General features: G+C 43.8%; 2 protein-coding genes across 2 annotated transcripts in view; one reads left to right on the top strand and one right to left on the bottom strand.

Moving 5' to 3' along the window:
• ACTN2 (actinin alpha 2) overlaps nucleotides 1–13,797 on the bottom strand; it is an 86,399-nt gene extending 72,602 nt beyond the window's left edge. The window contains exon 1 of the mRNA XM_053300116.1: nucleotides 13,399–13,797. Within this exon, the coding sequence (XP_053156091.1) occupies nucleotides 13,399–13,527 (129 nt within the window). The 5' untranslated portion in view covers nucleotides 13,528–13,797. The remainder of the gene's footprint in view (nucleotides 1–13,398) is intronic.
• A 5,842-nt stretch (nucleotides 13,798–19,639) lies between these two features.
• Nucleotides 19,640–26,749, top strand: part of HEATR1 (HEAT repeat containing 1) — a 68,264-nt gene continuing 61,154 nt past the window's right edge. Inside the window, exons 1-3 of the mRNA XM_053300104.1 lie at nucleotides 19,640–19,778; nucleotides 22,758–22,962; nucleotides 26,510–26,661. Of these exons, the coding sequence (XP_053156079.1) occupies nucleotides 26,520–26,661 (142 nt within the window). The 5' untranslated portion in view covers nucleotides 19,640–19,778; nucleotides 22,758–22,962; nucleotides 26,510–26,519. The remainder of the gene's footprint in view (nucleotides 19,779–22,757; nucleotides 22,963–26,509; nucleotides 26,662–26,749) is intronic.

Here is a 26,749-nt window from a genome sequence, read left to right as displayed (position 1 = left end):
GTTGATTCCCAAAAAAACCTCTGTGCCCATCATCTGCTGGTGATGACTCTCTTGAAGCCCACTCAGGTAGGGGAGGACCCACGAACAGCAAGAGCCTCCTGAAATCTGGAGCATTATTAGAAGAGGGTGGTGGAATTAACTCAGTATCACCACTAACTCTGTAATGTGTCTACCCCATGAAGCATTGTGACATGGTGAGCACAAGCAGTCGTAAATAAGCCTGTGCCATAAACAAAACTTTTGTATCTTGTTCCCCACAAAAATAGATGTGCAAGCTCCTGATGTGATATTCATATGACAGGGAATAAGCAAGTGGTGTTTGGGATGATATTAAGAACTGTAAGACATATGTATTTCCAAAATGTCAAAAGTTGCTCTTACTCAAAACTGATATTCTGCTCAGTATATAAGGAGCGGATATACTGCAACTTCTTACTCAAAGGGCTGGTTGAGTAAGAACCTCTTGGAACTTTGATTAAAGTTGGACTCCGCAAAACCTTTTTGAGCCTTGGGATCTGGGGCGGAGCCACCATTGGGCGAACGGGCCACTGTTCCCAGGGGCCATGCCTCACTGCCCCAGATACACACCCCACGGCTAACGGCTGATGCGGGGGGGGGGCACGGCCCCATTTGGGACCAAAATCGGCCCGCACTGCATTGGCAGCACGACCAAAGTGACTCTCTCTGCCTTTCAAAGGCAGGGGGAGCTGCTCCTGGCATCACTGCCAATGCAGTGGGATCAATCTCCCTCCCAAATGGGGCCACGCGGCCCCATTTGGAAGGGAGATCTGCCCACGCTGCATTGGCAGCATGGCCGGAATAGCTCTCCCTGCCTTTAAAGGCAGGGAGAGTCGCTCCAGCCCACCCTGCCCAATGCAGCATGGGCCAATCTCCCTTCCAAACAGGGCAGTGTGACCCCATTTTGGAGGGAGAACATGCCCCCTACATCTGACGTCAGACGTGGGGGCATGGCTAGCCAGCCCCTTGCGTCTGATGTCAGATGCAGGTAGTGGAGCCAGGGGCTGGGGCGGCAGCCAAACATGGGCCGCTGCCAGCCTCCCTCTGTCAAGAACTCACTCGACGTAAGACGCTGGCCAGAAATATGTGACACAATAGTCAGTAGCTCACGTTTCAGTTTTACTGCTAAATAGTCAGGTTTAACAGTCTCACCAGGAATACAGAAGTGAAAAGCCCAAATTCCAAAGTAACAAACTCTCCGACAAACGTTCAAAGCAGATTTGACATGATGTTTCCAGCAGTTCATTCAAGGCACCGACTGCCCAATTTATAGTCAGCAGCCATGTGAACTTAATCAACACTCTACCCCCGCCAGCTGCCATAGATTCAATCTGGCTCCTGCTGTCTTCTCGCCAGTCGACTACTCCTCCATACTTCCCTCACCTGCTGCGAACATTTTTCCTGTCTGCGTCCTCGAGGAGATAGTGGCCACTCAAACTCTGTCTCAGATCCTGAGCCTTCTCTCCAAAGATCTACTGGCCCTGCTGACCCTTCCCGTACCAAACACTCACCCTGGCCTGTCTCAATTACCTTCCCATTCACATCACTGGTCTGCTCCTCCTCAGGCACCTCTCCACTTTCTAGTACGTCGCCTGCCCCCACTCCACTCCAATGTCCTCGAGTGGGCGCATGACACCCTCTGCGCCTGCTTAGAATGGAGCCATAGACCAGTGGTAGAGCATCTGCTTTGCATGCAGAAGGTCCCAGGTTCAATCCCTGGCATCACCAGGTGCCAGGTAGCTTCTAAGAAAGTTTCCTATTTGAAAACTTGGAGAGGTGCTTCTTCTCAGTGTAAGCAATACTAACTTAGATGGATCAATAGTCTGAGAAGGCAGCTTCCTATGTTCTTCTCCCATAAGCATCGACTTCCCTTCTAGATTAAAATAAACCAAGATTATTCATGATGCCTGAACTCACCAATCTTGGTTATTCTTTCTTGCTTGCTTAAATTAATCTGATATCTGTACCCCAGGATTGAAGTAAATTACAGATGTTGGCTTATTTGAAGTAAGTATGCTAGAATAAACCTGCCAACAGTGGGTTCATACATCATGGCCAATCTTGGTTTATTTTAACCTAGATGTGGTGGACACCTGTGTGGGAATGGGAGGGCGGAAGGCACGCTCTAAAGGTTCAGAGACACTGTGTGGAGCCCAGCCTTAACTGAGGTTCTGTGTGGCATCTGAATCAATGCAGACTGATATACTGCCCAATCCCTACATCTACAGACAACCATTGTTCTCTTCTGAATTATTTTGTAGCTGGTCAGATAGATTTTGTTAATAGATTTGCCAAACTCAACATGCCAAGGTCCCCTAGGGCAGTGATTTCCAAACTAGGAGCCTCCAGATGTTGCTGAACTACAATTCCCATCAGCCCTAGCTACAATTTATGGTGGCTGAGGATGATGGGAGCTGTAGTTCAGCAACATCTGGAGGCTCCCACTTTGGGAACCACTGTCCTAGACCAAGGGTTCCCAGCCTCCAGTCTCCTATCATGTTGGACTACACTTGCCATTATCTCCAGCAGCCACAACTGCCATCTCAGTTAGACTGTAGTCTCTGTCACCCAAAACTTGAAAAGTGGTACAAACAAACAAGAACTGCCAGGACCACACTCTGAAGTTTGTAAAACACAGCTAGAGCCCTTAGAAATATGCTTGTAAAGTATTAATAGAAGATTCTATGCATTCTCACTGCTCTGAAACTACTGCTCTGTAAGTGTAACCCCCACCATTACTACCAGTAGTATTGTCAGCTTATGGTGAGGATTAACAATAGAGGCTCCCTGAATTTGGCAACTAAAGGGTGTAGTGATCTCCCCTCCCCTTTCTTAATTGGTAGTGGAGCGTGCTCAGAAGAAGGTCCTTAGAATCTTCTGGAGGTTCCAGCCCAGCAAGAAGCAGAGAGCTCCTGAACTGAGAGGAAGAAAAGGAGATTTGGAAACCTTCTGTTTTATGAACTTGCTTCTTTATTGCAGTTCTTATTCAAACAAGTTGTACCCCATTCTGAGACTCTGGGTGCTTGTGCAGGGCATCCTGGGACTTCCGGGGGCCAGGCAGTCCCCGGTCCCCGTAGCCCCCACCGGCTCCATCATGGAACCGGTAGTCATGTGGATCCGGCTGCCCAGGGCTTGGAGGTTGTTCGTGTGTGGGGAGAGTGTGCTAAGCACACTCTCCCCACACAAACTCTCCTGGTGCTTCACACGGGTGGTGTGAAGCGGGTCATGTAAAGTGCCTCACTGTCTCAGAAAATATAGAGACTTGAACACAACTCCCCTCTCCCCCCACCCAGTTTCTTGAGTAAGAAGAGGGGTTGCTCATAAGCACAACTGGAATTATCCAGAAAAAGACCAAACTCATGCAGCTGCTACTGAGAACTTATACATAAGAAACAGTGATCTGGTAACCAAGAGGACCCTCACTGGTGGACGTTCCAGAGGAAGTGTGCCTGCTAAACGTGTTTTCTCAAGACAGGAGTATGTGGGAGTTGCTGCTTTTCCATAGGGTTAACCCACACAACTGCATGCAAATGATGCAACCATGTGGGGTTCTCTTCATTCCCACCCAAAGCCTCCATAGAACTGCCTCTGAGAAAAGCATCTTTCACCTGGCTGTGCCTTTGCATATGCCACCAGTCTTCTTCCAGCCATTGTGTATTCCCTACCAAACCGCCATGGCATTACATTACTGCTCCACCACAAGCAGCAAGTACTTGGATGAGGAGGAAACTTGTTGCTGGAAAGGAAGGATGCCGATGGCAGTCTCAGTACCTTGCCAGGTCTGAGACTCCTTGTTCCCCCAGTATGGCTCTGATTTAGAGGAAAGAGTCACAGACACAGATAAGACAGAGGTACTCATTGTGCGGGGTCGAAACTTGAGAGACAATTTTGATCTGCCTGTTCTGGATGGGGGTCACACTTCCCCAGAAGGAACAGGTACGCAGTCTAGGGGTGCTTCTGGATCCAAGTCTCTCCCTGATGTCCCAGGTTGAGGCAGTGGCCAGAGATGACTTCTATCAGCTTTGGCTGATACGCCAGCTGTATCCATTTCTTGACATAGACGACTTCAAAACAGTGGTACATCTGCTGGTAACCTCCAGACTGGATTACTGCAATGCGGGGGTGGGGCTGTCCTTGTATGGGGCTATGTGGGGCTGTCCTTGTATGTAGTCCGGAAACTGCAGTTGGTCCAGAATGCGGCAGCCAGGCTGGTCTCTGGGTCATTTAGGAGAGACCATATTACTCCTGTATTGAAGGAGTTACACTGGCTGCCAATATGTTTCCGGGCAAAATACAAGGTGTTGGTCATAACCTATAAAGCCCTAAACAGCTTGGGCCCTGGGTATTTAAGAGAACGTCTTCTTCGTCATGAACCCCACCACCCATTGAGATCATCAGGAGAGGTCCGTCTGCATTTGCCACCGGCTCATCTGGTGGCTACTCAAGGAAGGGCTTTCTCCATTGCTGCCCCGAGAACTGGAATGCACTCCCTAGTGAAATAAGAACCTCCCCATCTCTGACAACTTTAAAAAAGTCTTTAAAGATGCATCTGTTCACCCAGGCTTTTAAATGATATTGTTTTAATGTTGTTTTTAGAATATTGTTTTTAAAAATTTAAATTATGGTGTTTTATTCATTCAAAGTTTATTACGGTCTATGACCAGCACAACGTGGTGTTTTAAATTTCTTGTTTTTGTTTCTAACTAATGTTTTACTTTTGTTTTTATCTTGTTATTAACCGCCCAGAGATGTAAGTTTTGGGCGGTATAAAAATATGTTAAATAAATGAATAAACAACTGAGCATGCCTTATTCGATCAAACGCAGCACTCTCCGTTTTCTGTATTGCATTTATAGTCAGTGTGGGGCAGTCCTGCCCCCACAGTGTACACTTAGGTGGTATAGAGTTCCTTCTGCCAGTCCAATTCCAGCTCCCATGAATCTCCTCGGGGAAATCGGGATGCCCCATTCCCAGCGAGTGGGAGGGGCCGGTTGATTCACCTATTGCTGGCCCCCACACTTTCCTATTTGCATGGGAGAGTCAATAGGGTGATGGCAGGAGGGGTGCGTGAATGAGAACCTGAGAGAGAGAGAGAGAGAGAGAGAGAGAGAGAGAGAGAGAGAGAGAGAGAGAGAATGGAAGGGGCAAAGAGACCTCCCTAAAGTCTTGCCAGATATCACATGGATTTCCAAGTGATATCTTGGCAGTACTTATAAAACCCTGCCACAAACATAAACGTTTGTGAACAACACTGCATAGTTAGAATTCTTGCACATGCTAATCAACCAACCTTGTTCCCGTAACCAGGTATTGGCTGCATTTATTCTAAAGTGCTGCTATTCTTTGGGACGTAGCGTCATCCAGGAGTTATTTTTTTAAAAATATGAAATAAAATCTGTCTAACAATGTAAAAAATGGAGGGGGGGCCTACAAAGATGTGCCCTATAATTTGGAAATTAATGGTTTCTGTGACTGCTGAGAGGCATGCCAACTCCATTCAAATATCCACTGCACTATTAAAGGTCATTGGACTAAGGCAGGAGTTCTCTAACTTGGCCACTAGATGTTGTTGGACCAGAACTCATCTCCAGCTATAATGGCCTTCTAGTTAATGATGATATGAGTTGTAACCCAACTACATTTGGAGACTCAAGTTTGAGAACCCCTGGCTTGCTTATTTATTTAGAACACCACCCCAAACTCGCGTCTCTGGGCAGTTTACAACAAAAAATAACTTGCTTCATAAGATTGTTGTGATGAAGCTTAAATAACAATTGTAGATCATTTTTGCACTGAAAAGTGATAAACAATTAAGAATTATAATTACAAAATGCATGTTGCTACATTTCATATACCTCTATTGTATATCATTTCCATATATTATTGTATATTAAGCTTAATAACAGAGCATAAGTACATTATTTTAATTTTTCAGCAATAAAGACTGTTATACTAAGGAAGTGTAAATATTACTCAAATTCATTTAAAGCCCATGGAAGTCAGTTGCTGTCAGTGGGCTTTGAAACTGACTTTGTAAGAAGATTCCTCACACATATCATTGTCACCAGAAGCTTGTAACTGAGGATACACCTTTTGTTATCCTTCGTTTAGTAAGAAAATTTACATTTCCCAGACTTTTCTTCAGAACATCAGTCCAAATTACTATTAAGATTTTTCCTTGAAGAAGAAGGATGTAAAAATAGGAAAATGAAAAAGGAGGAGAAACCTCAGATGCCTCTGGGATGAACTTGATTAATAACCTGAAGTGTTTCAGCAAGGCCTTTATCAAGGGCTCTTGTTCCAATATCTCTCACTAGTCAGAAGAGGCTAAGAAAAAGCATCTACTGTTCTTTGTAGTAAACTCTAATGCAATGTGTTGCTATTAATAAAGTTCATCCCAGAGGCATTTGAGATTTCTCCTCCTTCTTTGTTTGGTTTGGTCTGGTGCCTCCCTTTCCTTTTCTGATCTGGTTATATTAGGGAAACACAATGAATCCCAAAGGCAGCATTACTTTATTAAACATTAGGCATAAATAATATTGTATATGTTTAATGTACACAGCTATACTATCTTGCAGTGATAAAGATGACCAGCCAAAGAGTTGGTCAGTCGAAATGCAGGCACGTGAAAATAATAGGTAGAATATTTCTTTGGATGACCTGAAAGAATGGCTAGAAATGGACACAGATGATATTATCCACAATTCTAGGGACCACAATCTATGGCTTTTGCGGCTGCCAACCCCACAATCAGAGAAGGCACATGAAGACAGAAAGAGGTCTTTTCAAACATTGTGGGTCAAACTGCACATGATCTCAATAGTTTTTCCTCCTCTCCACCAACCATGCTTGTTTTATCTAAGGTGTATCAAGACAGAGTTTGGGCTAGGATGATGCAGAAGATCTTGGATCAGATCACCAAATACATCATTTAGATCTTAAAAGCAACCACTAGAGGGTCAAAATTGGAAGGAGGTCACTGTAATGGGTGAAGGGTGAGTCAATCTTTCCCCCTGAGCCATTTTGCCTGGCTGAAAATTTCCCCAAAGCTGTTCATAGCCTTGCTGGAGAAAAGAGGTAGTTACCTATATCACACTTACTACATGTCTGCATTGAAACTTAAAAAAACATGTCAGGAGATATGATCATGGTTCTCCCATATCTTGCGTAGTTCCCCCCGCGCGCACACACACTTTTCTTTTGTACTTAATGTTTGAATGCTATGTTGTAAACTGCCCAAAGAACAATATGTTTTAGGGTGGCTAACAAATAAAGTATATTATTATTATTACTACTATTATTACTATTACTATTACTATTATTATTATTATTATTAATTCAGCTGCTTGAACTGAAATTATAGGCTTGTGTGTTTGACTTCTTTTAAAACAATTACTTTAGAGCAGGGGTTCCCAACTGTGGTACTCCAAATGGTGCTAACCTACAACTCCCATCATCCCAAGCTACAATTTATTGTGGCTGGGGATGATGGTAGTTGTAATTCAGCAACATCTGGAACTGTGTTACCTCTAACAGGGCTTCCCAGATGTTTTTGACTACAACTCCCATAATCCCCAAGCAAAAGCTATTGGAGCAGGGGATTCTGGGAGTTGAAGTCAACAATCTCTGGGAATCCCTGTTAGAGGAAACACTGATATGGAGTACCACAGATTGGGAACCCCTGCTTTAAAGCAATCCACACTTCTTTTAAAATGATTGCTTCCTTGAACAAGGACGGTCCTCCCATGAGGCACGTTGAGGCAGTTGCCTCAAATAGTGAATTTTGGGAGTGCCCCCCCCTGTAGCAGATTAAAGCCTTTGTCTCAGGGCAAGCTCACATGAGGAAAAGAAATGCTGACTCATCCCTGCCAAGCTGCCTAGCTAGGCTTCTCCTAAAACTTTTCTATATTATCAGTAGGTTCAAAATGCTGCCACCAAGCACCTTAAAACTTTCAGAGAACCGGACCAGTGGATTGGGTGCTGTAATCCAAGGTCCCTCTGTAGCTGGATATTGGGCAAATACAAAAAACTTTCCACGTGTAAGCTCACATGGGATGAGAAAACTGATAGCTGCTGAATGTCCAAGGACGTGTTTGCACCAGAAAAAATCGCTCTTTGCCCTTCCTTTTCCTGAGTTAAAAGCCAACCCAGAGAGGCATGTAAAAAGAAAAGACTTTTAAAAAACCATTTTATTCAATTACTACAGACTGCTTCCTGAGGCTTTCTAGCTTTCTTAAATACAGCTAAGAATACTTAGTAGGTTACAAAAATAGGTTGTCTTAATACATGCTTAAATGTTTATAGAGTATTTTGCAATGCCCTAGGTAGGATGGGCATAGACTAGTGTTTTTTATTTTAATTACATTACAGATAAGCAATAACAGTATCAGGAATATGCAAAAGTGCACACACCAAAGAAATATAACTTTCTAACACAAAGTCTGACTAAACAAACCTTTCCCTAAATTAATCTTCCTGAAGCCAAAGCACAGATTTCCTTTCCTTGAACTCACCAAACTCCAGATGAGAATTCAAGCTTCCTGTCCTCCTACCTTTCAAGGATCCACAGAGTTATTTTCCTGTAGCCATCCTCCATGGCCACAAGTCCTCATGAGCACCTCCAGCCTGCTTCTTCTCTAACAAAGAACTCCCTTCTTCCTGGTAACAGGTCCCACCCACCTGGTGTGCTGATTGGCTGAGCCCTGGAGTTCAGTAGCCTGTCAGTCAAGATAGGGTTCACTTCCGGTTAACTCTTTAGAGGGAGTGGAGACTGGTCACTACACCTGCCCCCCCCCCCACACACCCATGCAGCTCTTCCCCAAACAGTAGCACAGCGATGTGCACTTTCTTCCATTTCTTCTTCTGCTTCTCCTTCCCCTTCTCATGCCCAGGCCAGCAGCCACTGAGGGAAGAGGTGGAGGAGGGCACATGCACTGTGTGTTGGGCATTGCACAGTGGTTGCTATTGCCACTGCAAAGGAAGAAGAGCAGGCAGCGGAGGTGAATATGTGTGTATGCACACACAAATTCAAATGGCAGAGGGCATTGCCACCACTTGAAAATAAGACTGGGGGCAGCATTTGGCACCCTGCAAAAGGGGTGTGTGTGGTATTTGGCACCTTGCCTCAGGAGCAAAGTGATGCAGAAATGATCATTGTGGCAGTGGTTTTCTGCTTTCCCCACAGGAGTGAGGAAAAATGGCATCTGCCAATATTCCCTCTTTTGCAGAACTAGTGAAGTCCTGATGCCCTTCTTAGGTCACCCCAGAGAAAGAAGAAAGATAGACATATAGGATCAAAAAAATTAAAAGTGATGTTAAAAGTTAGGGTTAAAGGTCTGCATCTGAAAACTATTGTTTTAGTGTTAGTATATAATGCAGGAGGAGAGCCTGCATGGGCAGAAACAGGGTTACTCTGTGAGTATATCTTAACTAGATTATTCAGAAATCACATCCCCTACCTGCAACTGATACACTAGCAGATCAGCATTCTACCACCTTATTCTGCTGCATGTCTAGATAAAGCCCCACACTCCTGAGATTCATTAAGGGAAGCCATGACAGTTAAAGTAATATAAATAAGCCCTGGGTGTATTCAACTGAAGGATAGGTCTCTAGTTTGTAAATCTTGGTGTATGCAAATAGTTATCTTTTTTTTTTTTTAATCATCTCAATTCAACTCTAGTCCTGGATGTGGAGGCCATCGAAATATGCACCCATTTCAAGTACTACAGTATTTTAAAGCACAGGTGGCCATCTATCTACCTTTCATTCCACATTCAGATGTGCATACAATTTACATGTGGAAAACCTAATCCAATGTATGCTTCCCTATATAAAATGTTTCCTTATATTAAAGATCTGGATTAAGAGCAATTGTCAGTGTTAATTTATCTGGTTTTTATTCACTCCTTCTGTAAAGAGGTGGGATTTTGGTGGGGGGGTTGCATATAGGGAGGCTTTTTATTAAATATACTATAGTTCTTAATGTTTGATTTCTGTTTCTCATCTACTACCCCTTGATAACCTAGAGTACTCTGCATATTGCATGTGGACTCCTTGCCATTAGTGGACTGTTCTTTGGGTAGGTTTAGGTTTAAAATTTAAAAATTAGTAGTAATGCCAAAAAGGAAAGGCATATTATATTGTGCTGAAGATGGCCTGACCTGTTTTTTTTTTTAATTATTGCCATGAAAGAGATCCGTATTAATTATCATGTTATCTGCAAGACGTGTGTGATGCTCACAAGCTTTCTGTTTTCCTATTTTCATCAAGTGGCTGACCCAATAAACATAGGACCACCTTTCCACACAGAGTTAAGCATGCTTAACCCATTGATTTCAGTGTAAAAACAAAAGAACAAGACTGACGAACACATGATCTGTACATATTTGAGCCATACAAGAATAAAGCATATATGACTATTTGTCACAAGGTGACTTTAAAAAGTTTGCATTAGATAAAATGGCTTATGCTCCTCCATTAATTCATGGCAAATACAGCAAATCTACTTCGTGGACTCCCTTTATAAAATATAGATCACATTTGTGGAAATCTCTGAAATGAAGAATTCCACACCAAGGGATCTAAATTATTGCAGACCATGATACTCTATGAGCTGGGGTTATAATTAGGCGTGACATCCATTGTAATCCTAAAGACGTCATCATACGTTACCAGCAACTGTTGACAGATTTCATACCATGCATATCCTGAAATGGCAAGTCTGGAGAGGGCAGCCCACAATAGAAACAATGGCATTTATTTTTGTCCTGTTCCAAGATTGTCTCATAGAACATGTATGCTAGCCAACTGCCAGACTTGCTTGGAGATCACTGTTCAATATTATATTACGAGTTTGAACAAAGCTCAGCGACCATGCAGCTACAACCTTCTCCTCATATATAGGGACAGCAGGAATGTACTTTGTGGAACTTATTTTAGCACTATGGAGAAGAGTCTGATACCCTCAGATCTTTTCAAACCCACCAATCCTTCTTCTGAGAGAGTATGTTATTTGTTGGAACACAAATGCCAGCCTGATTTCCAAGCCAAGGAAAGGGAATGACTTCTATTAGATATTATTTATAGATGGGGGTATCCATTTAACATTTGTTTTAGATGCTCAGGAGAATGTAAAGTAATGAAAATTGCAATCCATCAACACTGCTGCTGTACAACCTTGATTCACATAAGTAAGGCAAGCAGAGGATTTCACTGAAATGAGTGGGCTGCAGTGCTGTTTAGCAGCATTGCTCGATAGAGCGTTTCTTTAACTGCATCTTATTAACTGTTCTTCAATGTATTATTTAATTGGAGTGGGGGGAAAGTCACATTTTTCATGAAATGTAAGCATTATAAAAGCAGCCTACAATTTCCCTTATGCTACACATTAATAAGGGAAGCTCATTTTCATAGGGGAACATTCTTTTGGATCACACAAATAGATTTATTTATTTTTTTACAAAGCAAGTTAAAAATATATTTTTCATCTTTATAAAACCAACATTCTACATAAGTAATAACTATATTGGTGGAAAACAAGGCATATCAGATACAGGAAATATGTCTGGCCCTGATCCAAAGAAAATCAGTCTGTACTGCAATTTGTACTGCAATTAATAAGAAATTGTAGGGAACTTGTCTCAGAGGGACATGAGTTTCTCCAGACTGGGATAAAGGAATTTATGTGTTCAACATTGAAAGCTAAGATTTCAACTTGCCATTTTTCTTTTTATGTAACTACAGAATCACGTTCAGCTGAGGGGACTGTCTGAGCAATTTTTGCTAAGGCAAGTCAGTTACCTCTGTATTGTTGGAGCTAACTCTCTCTCTCACCTCACAATATCATAATGTTTCACTTTGAACCTTATTCGGTATTTGCAGTAACAGAAGACACCAAACCCAAGGTTTTCAAAATGAATTTGCCATGCTGTTTTTGAAAATATTTATATAAATTTGCTTGACTATTAAAATTGGGATAGTTTTAGTACTTGACTACTCTTGACTTCAAAGACTGCCATGCTGTAAACCGCCTAGATGATGTAAACCACCTAGAGACTTTGGTAATGGGCAGTATACAAATATGCAAAATAAATAAATAAAATAAATTTGTAAATCTGTCTCAGAATCATTTTAGTAAATTGGCAGCATTATGGAAGTCAAAAATGAATTATAAATACCGTAAGTATGGTTTATAGTGAAAAGTTTATATTTTAAAAGGTGAAAATTCTCTATATGGAAATTTTCCTATGCAGATAGCAATAGCAATAGCAATAGCACTTACATTTATATAGCAATAGCAATAGCACTTACATTTATATACCGCTCTATAGCCGGAGCTCTCTAAGCGGTTTACAATGATTTAGCATATTGCCCCCCAACATTTAGCATATTGCTTCCCCCGACCTCGGAAGGATGGAAGGCTGAGTCAACCTTGAGCCCCTGGTCAGGATCGAACTTGTAACCTTCTGGTTACAGGGCGGCAGTTTTACCACTGCACCACCAGGGGCTCTTGTCAGAAAAGATAATGGAAGTTGCATGAGAGCAGTTCATTTCAGTTTTAGCTTGTGTAGGATAACTTTTCAGGATTGTGTCCAAATTAAATAAAGTTACATATTTTATTGGACCATCAGTTGGTATATGACTACCCACCCCATCCAGCTTATTGGTCAAAGCACTGCATGGCAGTATAATGGCATCTGTCCATACTGCCTAGTGGACAGATGTGAAATGCAAAACCATGCATAGTTTTTTACAACGTGAGGATGACACTTCATCTGTTATGTATGTTTTAGGACCAATTCGCACAACATTGAAAGTGTGGTCAATAATGTGAATTAACAGGTTGTTAATTGTAAAATTAACATGTGGTAAAATTCATGTGGTAAAATTAACATGTGGTAAAATTAACAATATGGTAAAATTCCAAACATCACTTGCATGGATGCTGATGGAGTCTTAGAAAGCTTCATAATGACACTTAAAATGCCGAGCCTATGAACACTGAAAAATAAAAAGCTGGGTGCATGGTGAAGCAGATGAGAAAATGCTTAACTGTGTGCCCTATTTCAGCACATTTGAAGGGCTATGTGAATTGGGGTCTTTCTTATCTGACCAAGGTGATAACAAAATCATTTTACAAGATACCTACAGCATACAGTCCATACACTGTATGTACACCCCATTTAAGTTTTGCCAATCCTCAGAATCACAGTGAAAAGACACCCAAACCTTTTAGAATACTATATTCATTGTAACGCAGCCAAGATTTTTAATGATAACTCCACACTGCAAATCTAGAACGTTAACTGGATACTAAACAGATTAACAGAACTACATCTGTACACATTCACATAAACATTAATTTTTGTGTTTCCTGACCTTCCTTTGTTGTTTCTCCCATGCAGGGTCCAGAAGCAGGTCCCTGTCCCATTCATCTTCTTGGTTCATATATTCATCTTCTTCATACTCATAGTTGTAATGTATGCTCGTATCTATTTGAGTTGTCATGTTTCTTAAGAATCAGAATCTGTTTCACACCTGCAGAGACTTTCGTTCTTAATAAGGAGCTCTCAAAAAACTTTTTAATTTTACAAGCAGACAGAGATAGGAAATTCTGTTTTCTTGTTTTCTTTTCTGGACAGGAAAGTGTATTTATATTGTCTCACTGATGATCACATGGGAAAGTTGTCAGATTGCAGGTGAGAGCTTGCCTTCACTTTTTCCCTTTCTGCCCCTGGACTGCTGCTGTGAGTCGGACGCCCAGCTCATGCTGAAGACTGCTCTTGCTGCTTCTGCTTATTATCCCCTTGCCTTGTCACATGACTCCTGGAACATTAACCCCCCTCCCCTCTTTTCTAAGTCTGTCATTGCTGTTTGCAGTTCAGAACCTGGAAGGACAATTCCTGCCTTTAGATGCTGATGAAATGTAAATTTTGCATTCACTACCCAGTCTTAGAATATAATATCATGTGGGGATCTTCAGGACAAAGAAGCCCAAGAATTTACTTAGAGGAGAGAGGATACCTTCTTCAACAACAATGAGTGAATTATTCCCTCTGCAGTTGCTCTCTTTAGTCTTTTGACTTGTAAGGCTTCTTGAAAATTCCAACTTCTGGGATTATTTTTCTAGAGAAATATTGGCGCCTATTTTTCTGGCCTGGATTGGGAATCCAGTTAGTGGCTGGGAAGCAAGCTGGGAATTTAATCTAGAGATCTCCCTTGAATATGAAATATCTAAGAGCTACATGTAAGATTTTCTGAAATTTCCAGATTTTTCGGACTTCATCCAAACCCACCCAAGTCCGGCTGACAACTGGCCAAACCATCATTGCTGACTTTGTCAAGCCAACTTCAGTCCTTGGTTCCAAACCTCAGATTAAAGTTGGTAACATGTCATTTTAGCTATCTGCCAACCGAACTTGGGCAGGTTTGGACAACATGCTGCACAGGAGTGTGTGCACCATAGGAACTTCTGGTTTCTTCTTCCAGACTTCTTTGTGACTTTCAGAGGGTTGTGTGAACCCATTCAGAATGAGATGATTCTAGAAACTCCAGAAACTATTATCTTCTGGAAAACTGTTTGTGTGTACACAGAGAGGTCAAGCTAACAGAGATAATAAAAGATAAAAGGGAGTGTGAAGTGGCATTCCCTTTTATTCAGAGCTGTTATCAGCTGAAGAATAACAAGGATTCTTGAATGGGGGGGGGGGTTAAACCTAACCAAAGATTAGATTGACCCCAATTAATTAATTATTTTGAAATTTTAATTCCCAAACAGAAATGCTTGGAAATATACATGGTGATTTGTGCATATGTAAGGGAATTATCCACACACACCACAAAAGTCTAACTAAATTCAGAAAGACTGCATCAAGAATGATCTGTTAATAAATCGTCTTCCCAGTCTGTTAATGCACTAGAACTGCAGACTTACAATGTCATGCAAACGGTGACAGGTGGGAAACTACAAATAGTGCGGGCATACGATTGGAAAAAATGGTTTGTGAGACAGATCCAGGATTTTAAAAATGGTTCAGTAATGGGAATGCAAGGGGAGGGGGGAGGGGGGGAAGGAAGGGCAGGGCTTTGGGTATAGTATAACCTATTGCAAGCTTTGAGACAATCATGTGTTTTCAGCAGCTTAGCTGCATTTCTGCTTGATGTATCATTTGCTGCATAATAAGCAAGGAAGGAACTGGACTTCTAGTGTGAATTTGAAGAATGTGAATGGTCTGTATTGTGTACCTTTCAGCTATCAATGGCTGCAATATATCCCTCTTCAACTACTATGTTTTCATTAAATATTTTCAAAGGAGTATTACACTAGTCAACAATGCTTTAGACACCAGGAGGCGGGTCTCACGATCAAGGAGACCCGCCTTGAGAAGGTTAGCAGGGAGAGTGGGCTTAGCCTGCTCTCCCCACACATGAGCAGTGAGTCTGCTCCGGGCGGCCTCAGCAACCACCCACACAACTGCTGGCTCCGTCATGGAGCCGGTGGGGGCTGGAGAGTTCAGAGGCAGTGTGGCCCCCGGAAGCAAGTGCGCAGGGCATGCTGGAGAGACCTCCAAGCCGGGAGGCTGCTTTTGAGCCTTCCAGTCGGGGGTCTACTCACCGCGGCAACTCATGAGTAAACCCCCAACCAGGAGGCTCAAAAGCAACCTCCCGGCTTGGGGGTCTCTCCAGCATGCCCTGCGCACTTGCACAGGGCATGCTGGAGCTTCTGGGGGCCGTGTGGCCCCCGAATTCCCCAGCCCCCACCAGCTCCAGGACGGAGCCGGCAGTCATGTGGGTGGCTGCTGCAGCCGTCTGGAACAGACTGACTGCTCGTGTGTGGGGAGAGCGGGCTAAGCCCGCTCTCCCCGCTAACCTTTTCAAGGTGGGTCTCCTAACCTTCTCAAGGCGGGTCTCAAGGTGGGTCTCCTTCAGCCATGCACCATTAAGTCCTCACCATAGTATTGACTCCTAAAGGATAAGTTGGTGGGCCTCCTTCCTGGGTTAAGAGTGTCCAGCTAGGGTCTGGCACATCCTGCTTCACTTTCACATATCAAATAGTTCCTTTGTTCTGCTATTTCACCCACAACATGGCCTCACTCTTTTCTTCTCACTCAGTCCTAGTTACAAGAGGAAGGATTCTCAACTGGGGTAAAGACCACACCCACCTTCCTACCAAAGAAGTAACACATTACAAGATGAAACACCCTGTACCTGCAGGCCAGTCATTCTTCCTGGGAAATTATATCACTCTCTCACCTTGTGATCATAACTGGGTTCTTCTGATAGGGCTGTCAGTGATGAAATCTACACTGATTATTCATTTAGGTAAAGTGTGCCATTGAGTTGGTGTCAACTCCTTGAGACCACATAGCCCTGTATTTGTCTTTGGTAGAATACAGGAAGGGTTTGCCATTGCCTCCTCCCACGCAGTGTGAGATGATGCCTTTCAGCATCTTCCTATATTGCTGCTGCCCGATATATACTAGCGAGGATTCGAACTAGCAACTTCTGGCTTGATAGTCAATTCATTTCTCCGCTGCACCATTAGGTGGCTTGATTACTCATTTACACACATACAAATGGTTCAGTACATCTAGGATCTGAAAGAGCACTCACTGAAGTTTTTCTCACTGCAGCCCCTCAAGTAACCCCAAAAGGTATTCCAGTGGGACATGATAGCACTCTTCAAATACCCGAAAGGCTGTGAAAAGGGCAAACACTTATTCTCTTCTTCCCCAGAGAAGAGGGCTAGATCTAATAGGCTTAAATTACAGTAGATTCCGGTATGTATGTATGTATGTATTATTAGAAACATTTAATATACTGCCCACTCCAAAGACTCTGGGTGGTGTACAAAAACATGCAAAGCAAGACAGCATTAAAATTACTTTCTAAATTAAAAACTAAATTAACTAACAAAAACCAAAAAAACAAATAGGTAAACTTCAGGGCAAAAGCCTGGCGAAAAAGAAAATTCTTCAATAGAGATTTATTTTTAAAGGAAGGAGCTAAATGAATCTGAAGGGGAAGGGAGTTCAAGAGAAGTGGCGCAGCAACCGAAAAGGCCCTTTCACGGGTCCTAGCACCCCAAACCTCTCAGAAATCAGGGGCTGACAATAGGGCCATCTGAGAAGATCTGACCAGATGGGATATAACTGGATGGGAGAGGCAGGTCTGTAGGTAGACAGGCACCAAACCCCGCAAAGCTTTGAAGATCAAAACCAAGACCTTAAATTGAACTCGGAAGCGAATGGGCAATCAGTGCAGCAACTGCAGGAAAGATGTTACCCTGTCATATTTTCTGGCACCCATGAGTAGGTGAGCCGCTGCATTCTGGACCCGTTGTAGCTTTCCGATTGTCCTCAAAGGTAGCCCTAGATAGAGAGCGTTACAATAATCTAAGCAGGAGATAACGAGGGTATGGGTCACAGCCATTAATGCCTGCCGATCAAGGTAAGGGCGTAATTAGCAAACCAGATGAAGCTGGGCAAAAGCACTTCTGGCCGCAGCCTCCACCTACCGTTCAAGCAGGAGACGCGAGTCCAAAAGGACCCCCAAATCACGAACAAGCTCCTTTGGGGGCAGCGCCACCCCATCTAGAACAAGGTTCACATCCAGCTGTTGGCCGGTATGAGGGCTGAGTAAAAGTTCAATCTTCATGGGATTCAGTCTGAGCTTATTTTGATTCATCCAGACCTTAACAGCTTCCAGGCATCGAGTAACGTTTTAATTGTAAAAGCAGTTTTACAAAGGAACCAGGTACTATACCAGTGGTGATGGGCTGTCCCTCACTGAAAGTCTTCAAGTAAAAGCTGTACAGCTATCTGTTGGGGATGCTCTATCTCTGGATTTACTGCATTAAGCAGGGGTTGAATTAGATGGCCTACAAGGTTCCCTCCAACTCTCTGATTCTATGAATTTGGTCAAGGTTGATTTGATTTAAATCACAATTGAAATCACGATTGAAATCGCTTCACAGAAGGAATAAATTTTAATGATTTTGATCACAATTTAAATTACTACTCAGGAAAATTCCATTTAATCATCATTTTCTACAAAAGTACATTCTGGTTTAATATAACCTTAATACATATTTAGAGATAGATGTAGGTTTCATTTTTAGAAGGTAGGTACACACTATAATAGGTGCACTTCTCATAATGCTGTTTCATTCAGGCAACCAGGCCTTGCATTTCATTGTTGTACTGTTTGCATTTTGCACACATACCTTTCTTACCCACAGGGACAGGAACTTCATTAAAATATTCCCAGTTGGGGTCTCTTTTACAGCCTGCTGCCATGATAGGTGTTTCCCTTTAACAATGGAGGATACACTTGGAAAAGGTTTCCTTGGGACTGCATGAATATGGTCTGCTCACTTTTGGTTTCACTTTGTATTCCCCTCCCCATCCTGTGCATTTATACCCTGACTCCTCCTTGCTCAGATCCACCCCCCACAATTCTTCTATTCATTTACAACAACAACAACAAAAAATATCTATTCATTTCCTGACTTTCTTTGTCCTTGCACTGTTGAGCAGGGGAGCAAGGGCTCTCTTGACTTTGTGTGTGTGCTGCATGTATACCACCTGCAGAATAGGATTGATCTGGTCTGTTATCTCTCATCCCCATATATTGCTGTTAACATGTTCATAGAATATAATTAGAAGTTATGATTAATATTCAAGATAATGTCATTGACTTAGGTTAAATCAATTTAATTTTTTTAAAAATCCAATTTGAATTTTAAAAATATATTTTAAATTGATTTTTATCCTGAATTTACCCTGAAGTTGACAGATACATATCAAGTCTCTCCTCAGATTTCTCCAATATCTTCCCCTATCTTTCATATTCAGCACAAACTGCTTATTATTTCTTTTAAGGGTCTCTATGAAGGGCTGGCCTAGCCCAGCAACTCTAGTATTCTCAACAGTTGCTTGGAGCTGTAATAATTTTACTGGTACTGATGAAGAATTTTGAGAAAGATCCAAGAGAAGTATCCCCAAATTCCTTGCAATGTCATAGGAAATGCTGGGACATCAGTCACAGATAATGTGACACAGTTGCTTGGGAAAGGGAAAGCAGAATGTTATTGGCCAGTCCTATAGTATGTGTCACTGTTGCTTTAAGGTCAACTTCCAGAGAACCTCTATAAACTTGGCGGGAACTCAGTACAACCTTCATGAGGCCTGCTGTTAATATTAATTCACTAGCTCTTGAATCTCAGTTCATAAACACAGTAGTTTAGTCAGTGGCACGCCTAGCTGATTTTGGCACCTGGACTGCTGTTGGTGCCGCCGCCGCAAGGCCCAGTGTGCCAAACTGTGGCTTTTCTGTCATTTTAGTTGCCATGTACAGGGGTGGGGGGTGAGCCGAGCAGGCCTCCACTGTCCACTCACCGTGGCGGCGGTGGGTCGAGTGGCCGCTGGGCTTGACTGTCCAGCCCAGCAGCCCTTGAAAACTGCGAGGCACACCTGTCACAAGCCCACGGACCTGCAATGATATATGCAAACTGCTCAGGCGCACCTCACAGTTTTTGAGGACTGCTGGGCCAGACGGTCAGGCCCAGCATCTGCTCCGCCCCCCACTGCTGCCGCGGTGGGGGGAGGCCTGCTCAGCTCACCCCCCATCCCCGCACATGGCACGGCAGGGAGCAGTGGTGGAGTGGGTGCAGGGTGGTGGCAGGAAGCCCCCCCGGGGGGTCTTTGGAGGCCCCCCCAGACCTTAGAGGCCACAAACTGGGCCCCCAACGTCCAGGGGTAAGAACTCCTCTGAGTTTAGTAATATCTTGTTTCAACTTCTGTTTCCTGATCTAAAGGAAAATTAGACGAGCCCTATCTCCCTTGAAGGTACTGCAGTATCCTGCCTCCATTATGCCTTCACAAGTGTTTTCAAGCCTGTTTAAATAACGGGCGCTAGTAGGGGAGAGTTCCGCCGCTCGCCTTCCTTTTCCGCCTACCCGGCGGGCTCCCTCCTCCATCTTTCCCTCCCGCCCTGCCCTTTCTCCAGAGACCCAGTCACCGGCCGGGCGGTCTCCGGACGGGCCGCTGCCGGCCTCCGCGGCCGGGCCCTTCGTGGTCGCCTCCATGCCGCTGCTGGCCTCTGCTCTGTCCCCGGTCTCCGTCTCCCCGGGCTGGTCTCCTCTGGCCGAGGCGGCGGCTCTGCCGCCGCCTCGGTCAATTTCCCCCGCTGCCTCTTCCCCAGCTTCGCGGCGGTCGCTTCTGGCCTTTCCGCGGCCGGGCGAAGCAACCAAGATGGCTGCCTGGTCCCTGTGTCCGTTTTTGCCTCGGCCGTACTGGGCATGCGCTCCGCGCATGCCCAGAACGGCCGAGGGAGGCACAGACACACGCCTTGGTGTCCACGGACGGACACCAAGGCTTTTATTAGAGAGGATTATGGTTATTCTACCACATTCACAACCCAAGAATCTATGCTCCCTTAATTGCCACTTTCCCCTTATCCTATATAATAAAACCCTAAGGTACCTGCGTCCGTGTCTCTTGCAGGTGTTCTGCGCATGCATGGTGCGCGCGCCACTCCGCTGGTGAGGAGGCCGCTCAGATCCCTGGCGGCAGGGCTTAAGAGCCCTGCGCCGCCACTACAGCCCCCGAGCGTGGCCGCTTGATTATGCCACGTCTGCTGCGCCGCTGAGGGAGGCCGCACCCATGGCCTCTAAGCAGGGGGCCGTCCTTGATTCTCGGCGGGGGGGCTTAAGAGCCCACCGCCGCTACAGCCCCCAGCACAGCCGCTCCTATTAGGCCTGGCCACGTGCTCCTGACCGGCCTAGGAGCTGCTACGGACGTCCTCTCTCCAGCGAGTCAGAGAGAGGACTGAGCCGGCGCAGGCACGCAGCCGGCTCCCCTGTTCACAACTCTTCTAGCGCCCGTTAATGTAACGGGCTTAACAGTCACTAGTTAAATCTATAAACTATATATTACTTAAGGATGTACTAGAGCAGCTTGGTTGTGCCAGCCATTCATGGAGACCCTTGAAAGAAATAAAACTGTTGTGCTTAATTTAATTAATTGTGGAGATCAATCAACAACTCTTAACTGAATTTTAAATTATATTTAAAATTACTTCATAGTAGCTTTGTTTCATTCAGGAAAAAGCAGCCAATATATATAATTTATTGTATTTATTTATTTATTTTATTGTTGAATTTATATACCGCCTTTCATTAAAAACAACCCCAAGGCGGTTTACAAAAGTTAAAAACATACAATAAAATTGACAATTAAAGTATGAAGCTAAAAATATAAAACAAATCTAATTTAAAAACCATAAAATACAAGCATAAAAACTATAAATGGGTAAAAACACATAGAAGCAGCAGTAGAAGCAATTTACTGATATGCTGTATCGTTAGCCAAATCACATCATGCAGTTTCACATATGGAGTGATCGAAAGGTTAAAACAAGTGGGAGACAAGTAAATTACTCTCAAAATCATCACAACAATATAACAAGGCAGCTTCTGTATATGTGGGTTCAGTGGTCCTCAGCCTTCCTATGACAGATGATACATCAGAGGAATTTGTATTTTAATAATTCCTACTTAGAGCATGACACATACTTAGGGCCCAATCCTTCCCTACATGAGGGACACAGGAATTGCCATAAGGTATAACAGAGTGCAGTTTTTCCTTCTCCCTTGCTTACAGGTAGTGGTGTGCATGGAACGAGCACCTGCCTGTTAAAGGTGGGGGGATCTCTTTAAGGATGGGAGAGGGTGCTCTTACCCCTCCCGCTGCAGCCCCCCTGCCAGCACTGCCTTTTAAATTGGTCTGGCAGGGTGGCAGCATCCCTCCTTGCCCTCCTGGTGCCTCCTTGGACCCCACCCCTCCACTCAAGGAACACATGTGGAGAGAGAGGACTGAATGGGGATATGGGATGTGTGCACATACCTTGCATTCCTTGCAATGGCTGGTGCTGTGTCTGTATGTGCACCCAGAGGATTAGGGGAAACAAGGTTCTGTTTTGTTTTAGGGGGATCCCTCCATGTATAGGCACTGCCCCTTTGAGGAGAAGAACCAAGCTCTTACAAACCTAAAAAAAAAACCAAACCCAGATGCCACAAGCTTCTGGAGTTTCCCCTTCCTAAAAGCTTAATCTCGTTAATTGGGGAGATGAGTTGGGGAGGAGAGCTGGTCTTGTGGAAGTGAGCATGAATTGTCTCCTTTGCTAAGCAGGGTCTGCCCAGAGAGAGACTCGTACTGTAACCTTGGAGAAGTCGCTGCCAGTCTGTTAGCTGGAGTCTGGGACCCAACATTGAGAATCCCTGAGCTAGCTAGATGAACCAATGGTCTGACTCGGTAGAAGGCAACTTCCTATATTCCTATGTCCTAATTAAAAACATTTACCCATATTTACCCAAATAGAAGATGACCCTGAATTTAAGACAACCCCCTTAAAAAATAGGGGGCATGCCCATGAAAGACATCACAGTAGGTGCATGCTCACCATGTCCTCTTTTTAACTGAGGAAGTATTGTCCAAACTGGCCTTATGTTTATTTCTTAGGGAAGACAGTTTCCAATAGCCAGCATAAATGACTCTGATGGCAATCCTCAGTTTTGCAGGGCCCTGGACAAATTAGGGGCAGGATACAAATATTGTAAATAAAGAGATAAATAAGGTTGGCTGAACTGGGTTGCTCTGAGGAGCCTGGGGAGAGAGAACAGACAGACGGATAGCCTAACAGATTACCAGAGATTTGCCGAAACTCTTCCTTTACAGTACTGACCGTCGGAGACCTCGAGAGGGCAGCAGAGAGCAAAAAGAGAATATTGGAAGTAATTTTCACCCTTGTAATTACTCCAAGGACTGACCCGGAAGTACTTGCCTCAGTTCTTGTGTGTGCTTCTGGGTCAGGCGTGCAACATCTGGCAAGTCACCCACGTGGAAAGAAGAACAAGAATAAGAAATCGGCTTGTTGTTGAAGGTGAGAATTGCGAGTGTAAAGTTTTTGCGGCTTGAAGGTTGGCGCTTTCTGCTTGCGATCATTTTTGACAAAGGGTTGCTTGGGTTCCTCACTTTATTTGCAGAGGTGCAAAGCTCCCTTTGAAGAGGCGGCTGTAGCCGTAGTTAAGCGTCTGCATCTTTTCAATTCATTCCGCGCCGGGACGGAATGTTTCCCTTCCCGAATTCGCTTTTGGGTGCCAGGGAGCTTCTCAGCCCAAATCCTTTTTCTTTCTTTTTGTAAATGGCGAGCCCCTACAATAGGAGTGGGAAAGGACTGGAAATAAGACCGTTGGACTTCTGATCAGGAAAAGTGTCGTGTTTAATTAACCTTGAGTTTAATTAAGAGTTAAACCTTGTAATTAAACCCATAAAAGTCACTAGTTTGCAAGAAGTGTTACTAGCCTGTTGGAAACAGAGCATTGTAGTTTTACAAATTCACAAGAGTAGCCCTTATAGCTAATAAACCTTTGCGAGGTTCTTCTTAATATATGCTGGTCACCCTTCAACTGATAGTCTTCTTGAGGGAAATAATGCTGTTCTTACGCTTAAATGTAAGAGCAATCTCGAAATTAGAGAGGCTTTTATGTTAACTTTCTTTTTACCGGAAGAGGCTCCTCTGGTTGAGGTTGCTCCGTTCTGTGCTCTGCTGAAAGCGGAACAGCAAAAACGAAGACTCAGTTTTTTAAAGGAAACTCTGATTAAGAAGTGCTCCTCTGACGGAAAGCTTTTTGTAGAGAAAAAAGTGCAGAGAAGTTTCCCAGCACCCCAATTTGTGTCCTTGAAAGAACTGCTTCTTGTAGCATTCGCCTGCTGAAAGGAAAGCGTCTCCACAGTTTCACACACCTCAGCATTCCAGTTTGTTCTCCAATGAACTGCTTAAAAAAAGATCCCAAATGCATAATCCCTAGCTTCTTCCCTTTGATTAACTGCTTTTTGTAGCCGATAAATAGTGCAGAGATATTCACATGTCTCAGCATGTCTTTATTCCCCTTCCCCCGGAAATAGGTCCTGGCTTTCCACCCCTACTTAATTCTGTTTGATGTATTGCTTTTGTAGCTCCTAAAAGAGAAAAGAAGTCCCAGGTTCCCATCAGTGTTCCCTCTAACAGGAATTCCCAGATGTGGTGGACTAGAACTCCCATAATCCCCAGCCAAAGGCCACTGCAGATAGGGATGCTGGGAGTTGTAGTGAACCTCATATAGGAATCCCTGTTAGAGGGAACACTCATTCCCATGCCCGCACCTTATTTCCTTTGATGAACTGCTTTTATAGCCCATCCCCACCTCTAAAAAAGGTCTTATGCCGAACAACAAAAAACAAACACAAAAAAGTGCAGAGATCACAGGATGACAGATCCCACTCCCCCCCCCCCCGATGAACTGCCCATATTTCATCAGTCTGTAGATGGACACAATTACCTCTCTGTAAAATATTTTGTGGGACTACATTATGCTAGTAGTCTCATGTTATGAGACTATGAGGGTGATGGCCTCCCAGCTCCAGACAGTCTTGTAGGAAACTGATTATCTAGACCCATTTCAAACTGGCTTCCGGGCTGGCTATGGGGTGGAGACTGCCTTGGTCGGCATGATGGATGATCTCCAACTGGGAATTGACAGAGGAAGTGTGACTCTGTTGGTCCCTTTGGACCTCTCAGTGGCTTTTGATACTATCGACCATAGTATCCTTCTTGAGCGTCTGAAGGGGTTGGTAGTGAGAGGCACTGCTCTGCAGTGGTTCTGCTCCTACCTCCTGGGCAGGTTCCATATGGTGTCCCTTGGAGACTGCTGTTATTCAAAATCTGAACTTTTGTATGGTGTCCCTTGGTGTCCCTCAGGGCTCCGTATTGTCTCCGATGTTGTTTAACATCTACATGAAACCGCTGGGAGAGATCATCAGGAAATTTGGTGCATGGTGTTATCAGTATGCTGATGACACCCAAATCTATTTCTCCATGTCAGCATCATCGGGAGAGGGCATAACTTCCCTAAATGCCTGCCTGGGTTCGGTAATGGATAACAAACTGAGACTGAATCCAGATAGGCTGGAGGTACTAATTGTGCAGGGTCGAAACTCGGGAGACAATTTTGATCTGCCTGTTCTGGATGGGGTCACACTTCCCCACAAGGAACAGGTACGTAGTCTAGGGGTGCATCTGGATCCAAGTCTCTCCCTGTTGTCCCAGGTTGAGGCAGTGGCCAGAGGTGCCTTCTATCAGCTTCGGCTGATATGCCAGCTGCGTCTGTTTCTTGAGATAGATGACCTCAAAACAGTGGTACATCTGCTGATAACCTCCAGACTGGATTACTGTAATGTGCTCTATGTAGGGCTGCCCTTGTATGTAGTCCAGAAACTACAGTTGGTTCAGAATGTGGCAGCCAGGCTGGTCTCTGGGTCATCTCGGAGAGACCATATTACTCTTGTATTGAAGGAGTTACACTGGCTGCCGATATGTTTCCAGGCAAAATACAAGGTGCTGGTCATAACCTATAAAGCCCTAAGCAGCTTGGGCCCTGGGTATTTAAGAGAACGTCTTCTTCGTCATGAACCCCACCACCCATTGAGATCATCAGGAGAGGTCTGTCTGCATTTGCCACCGGCTCATCTGGTGGCTACTCGGGGACGAGCCTTCTCCATTGCTGCCCCGAGGCTTTGGAATGCGCTCCCTGGTGAAATAAGAGCCTCCCCATCTCTGACAATTTTTTAAAAGTCTTTAAAGATGCATCTGTTCACCCAGGCTTTTAACTGATACTGTTTTGATTGTTTATAATGTTGTTTTGGAATATTGTTTAAAAAAATTTAAATTGTGTTTTAAATTTCTTGTTTTTGTTTTTAACTAAGTTTTAATGTTGTTTTTATCTTGTTGTAAACCGCCCAGAGACATAAGTTTTGGGTGGTATAAAAATATGTTAAACAAACAAACAAACACAAAGAAACCCACCCAGAGGGAGTAATGGGGCTGTTTCGAATCTCCATTATTCTCTATGGTGGAAATATACAAAATCACTAAAATGCTAAAAAAATTCATTAAAAGTCAACCAAGTGCTCCACTGTCTTGAAATTTGGGGGGTAGGTGGCACCCATGGGACTCTACCCACCACCCCACTTTGGTGCCCCCCAGACCTTTAACAGTGGGTTGAATCGATGTAAATCTAATCCAACTCGAAACAAATCTGTTCATATCTGAGTTTGAATCTAATCTGGCTGATTCAATTTGACATCGAATCACAAAAATATTTTTGTGCACATCCCTGATTACATCAATTTAAATACTTCTGACTATTGGAAAAACGTATGAAATATTTATACAGTATTTAAAATTAACATAGCATATACAATTTTGTTTACTAAATGCAAGTCAACTAAAACATGCTAAATCAGGTTGCAATTTATTTAAAGCACTGGAAAACTTTCTGGGTTATTTCCCCATTGAAAATCTTCTGATTGACCTACAATTATGGGAGAGATTTTGGTTTATCTAATATTTGCTTGATCTGTGAGAGCCTATAACTGATTTCCCCCCACAGAAGGTTAAGCATGACGTCCCTTGCCCACCAACTGAAGTGCCTTGCACTCCCTCAAAATGACCCCAGTCTCTTGTCTCGAAGTGAAGTGGCATCACTGCTGTTTGATTGCAAGGAAGCTGCTAATATTGACCAGGAGACATTTTTTGCAATAGGTAAGTGTGGCCCTTACAAACACAGTAAGGTCGGGATCTATATATTTTGGCTGTCCTTGGTAGCCAACCAAAGTTTGTGATGCCCAGT

Source organism: Hemicordylus capensis, chromosome 1 (genome assembly GCF_027244095.1).
Source record: "Hemicordylus capensis ecotype Gifberg chromosome 1, rHemCap1.1.pri, whole genome shotgun sequence".
In the NCBI taxonomy this organism is placed as follows: domain Eukaryota; kingdom Metazoa; phylum Chordata; class Lepidosauria; order Squamata; family Cordylidae; genus Hemicordylus; species Hemicordylus capensis.
Note: the sequence above shows the minus strand (reverse complement) of the source record. Positions and strands in the feature narration are given on the sequence as shown.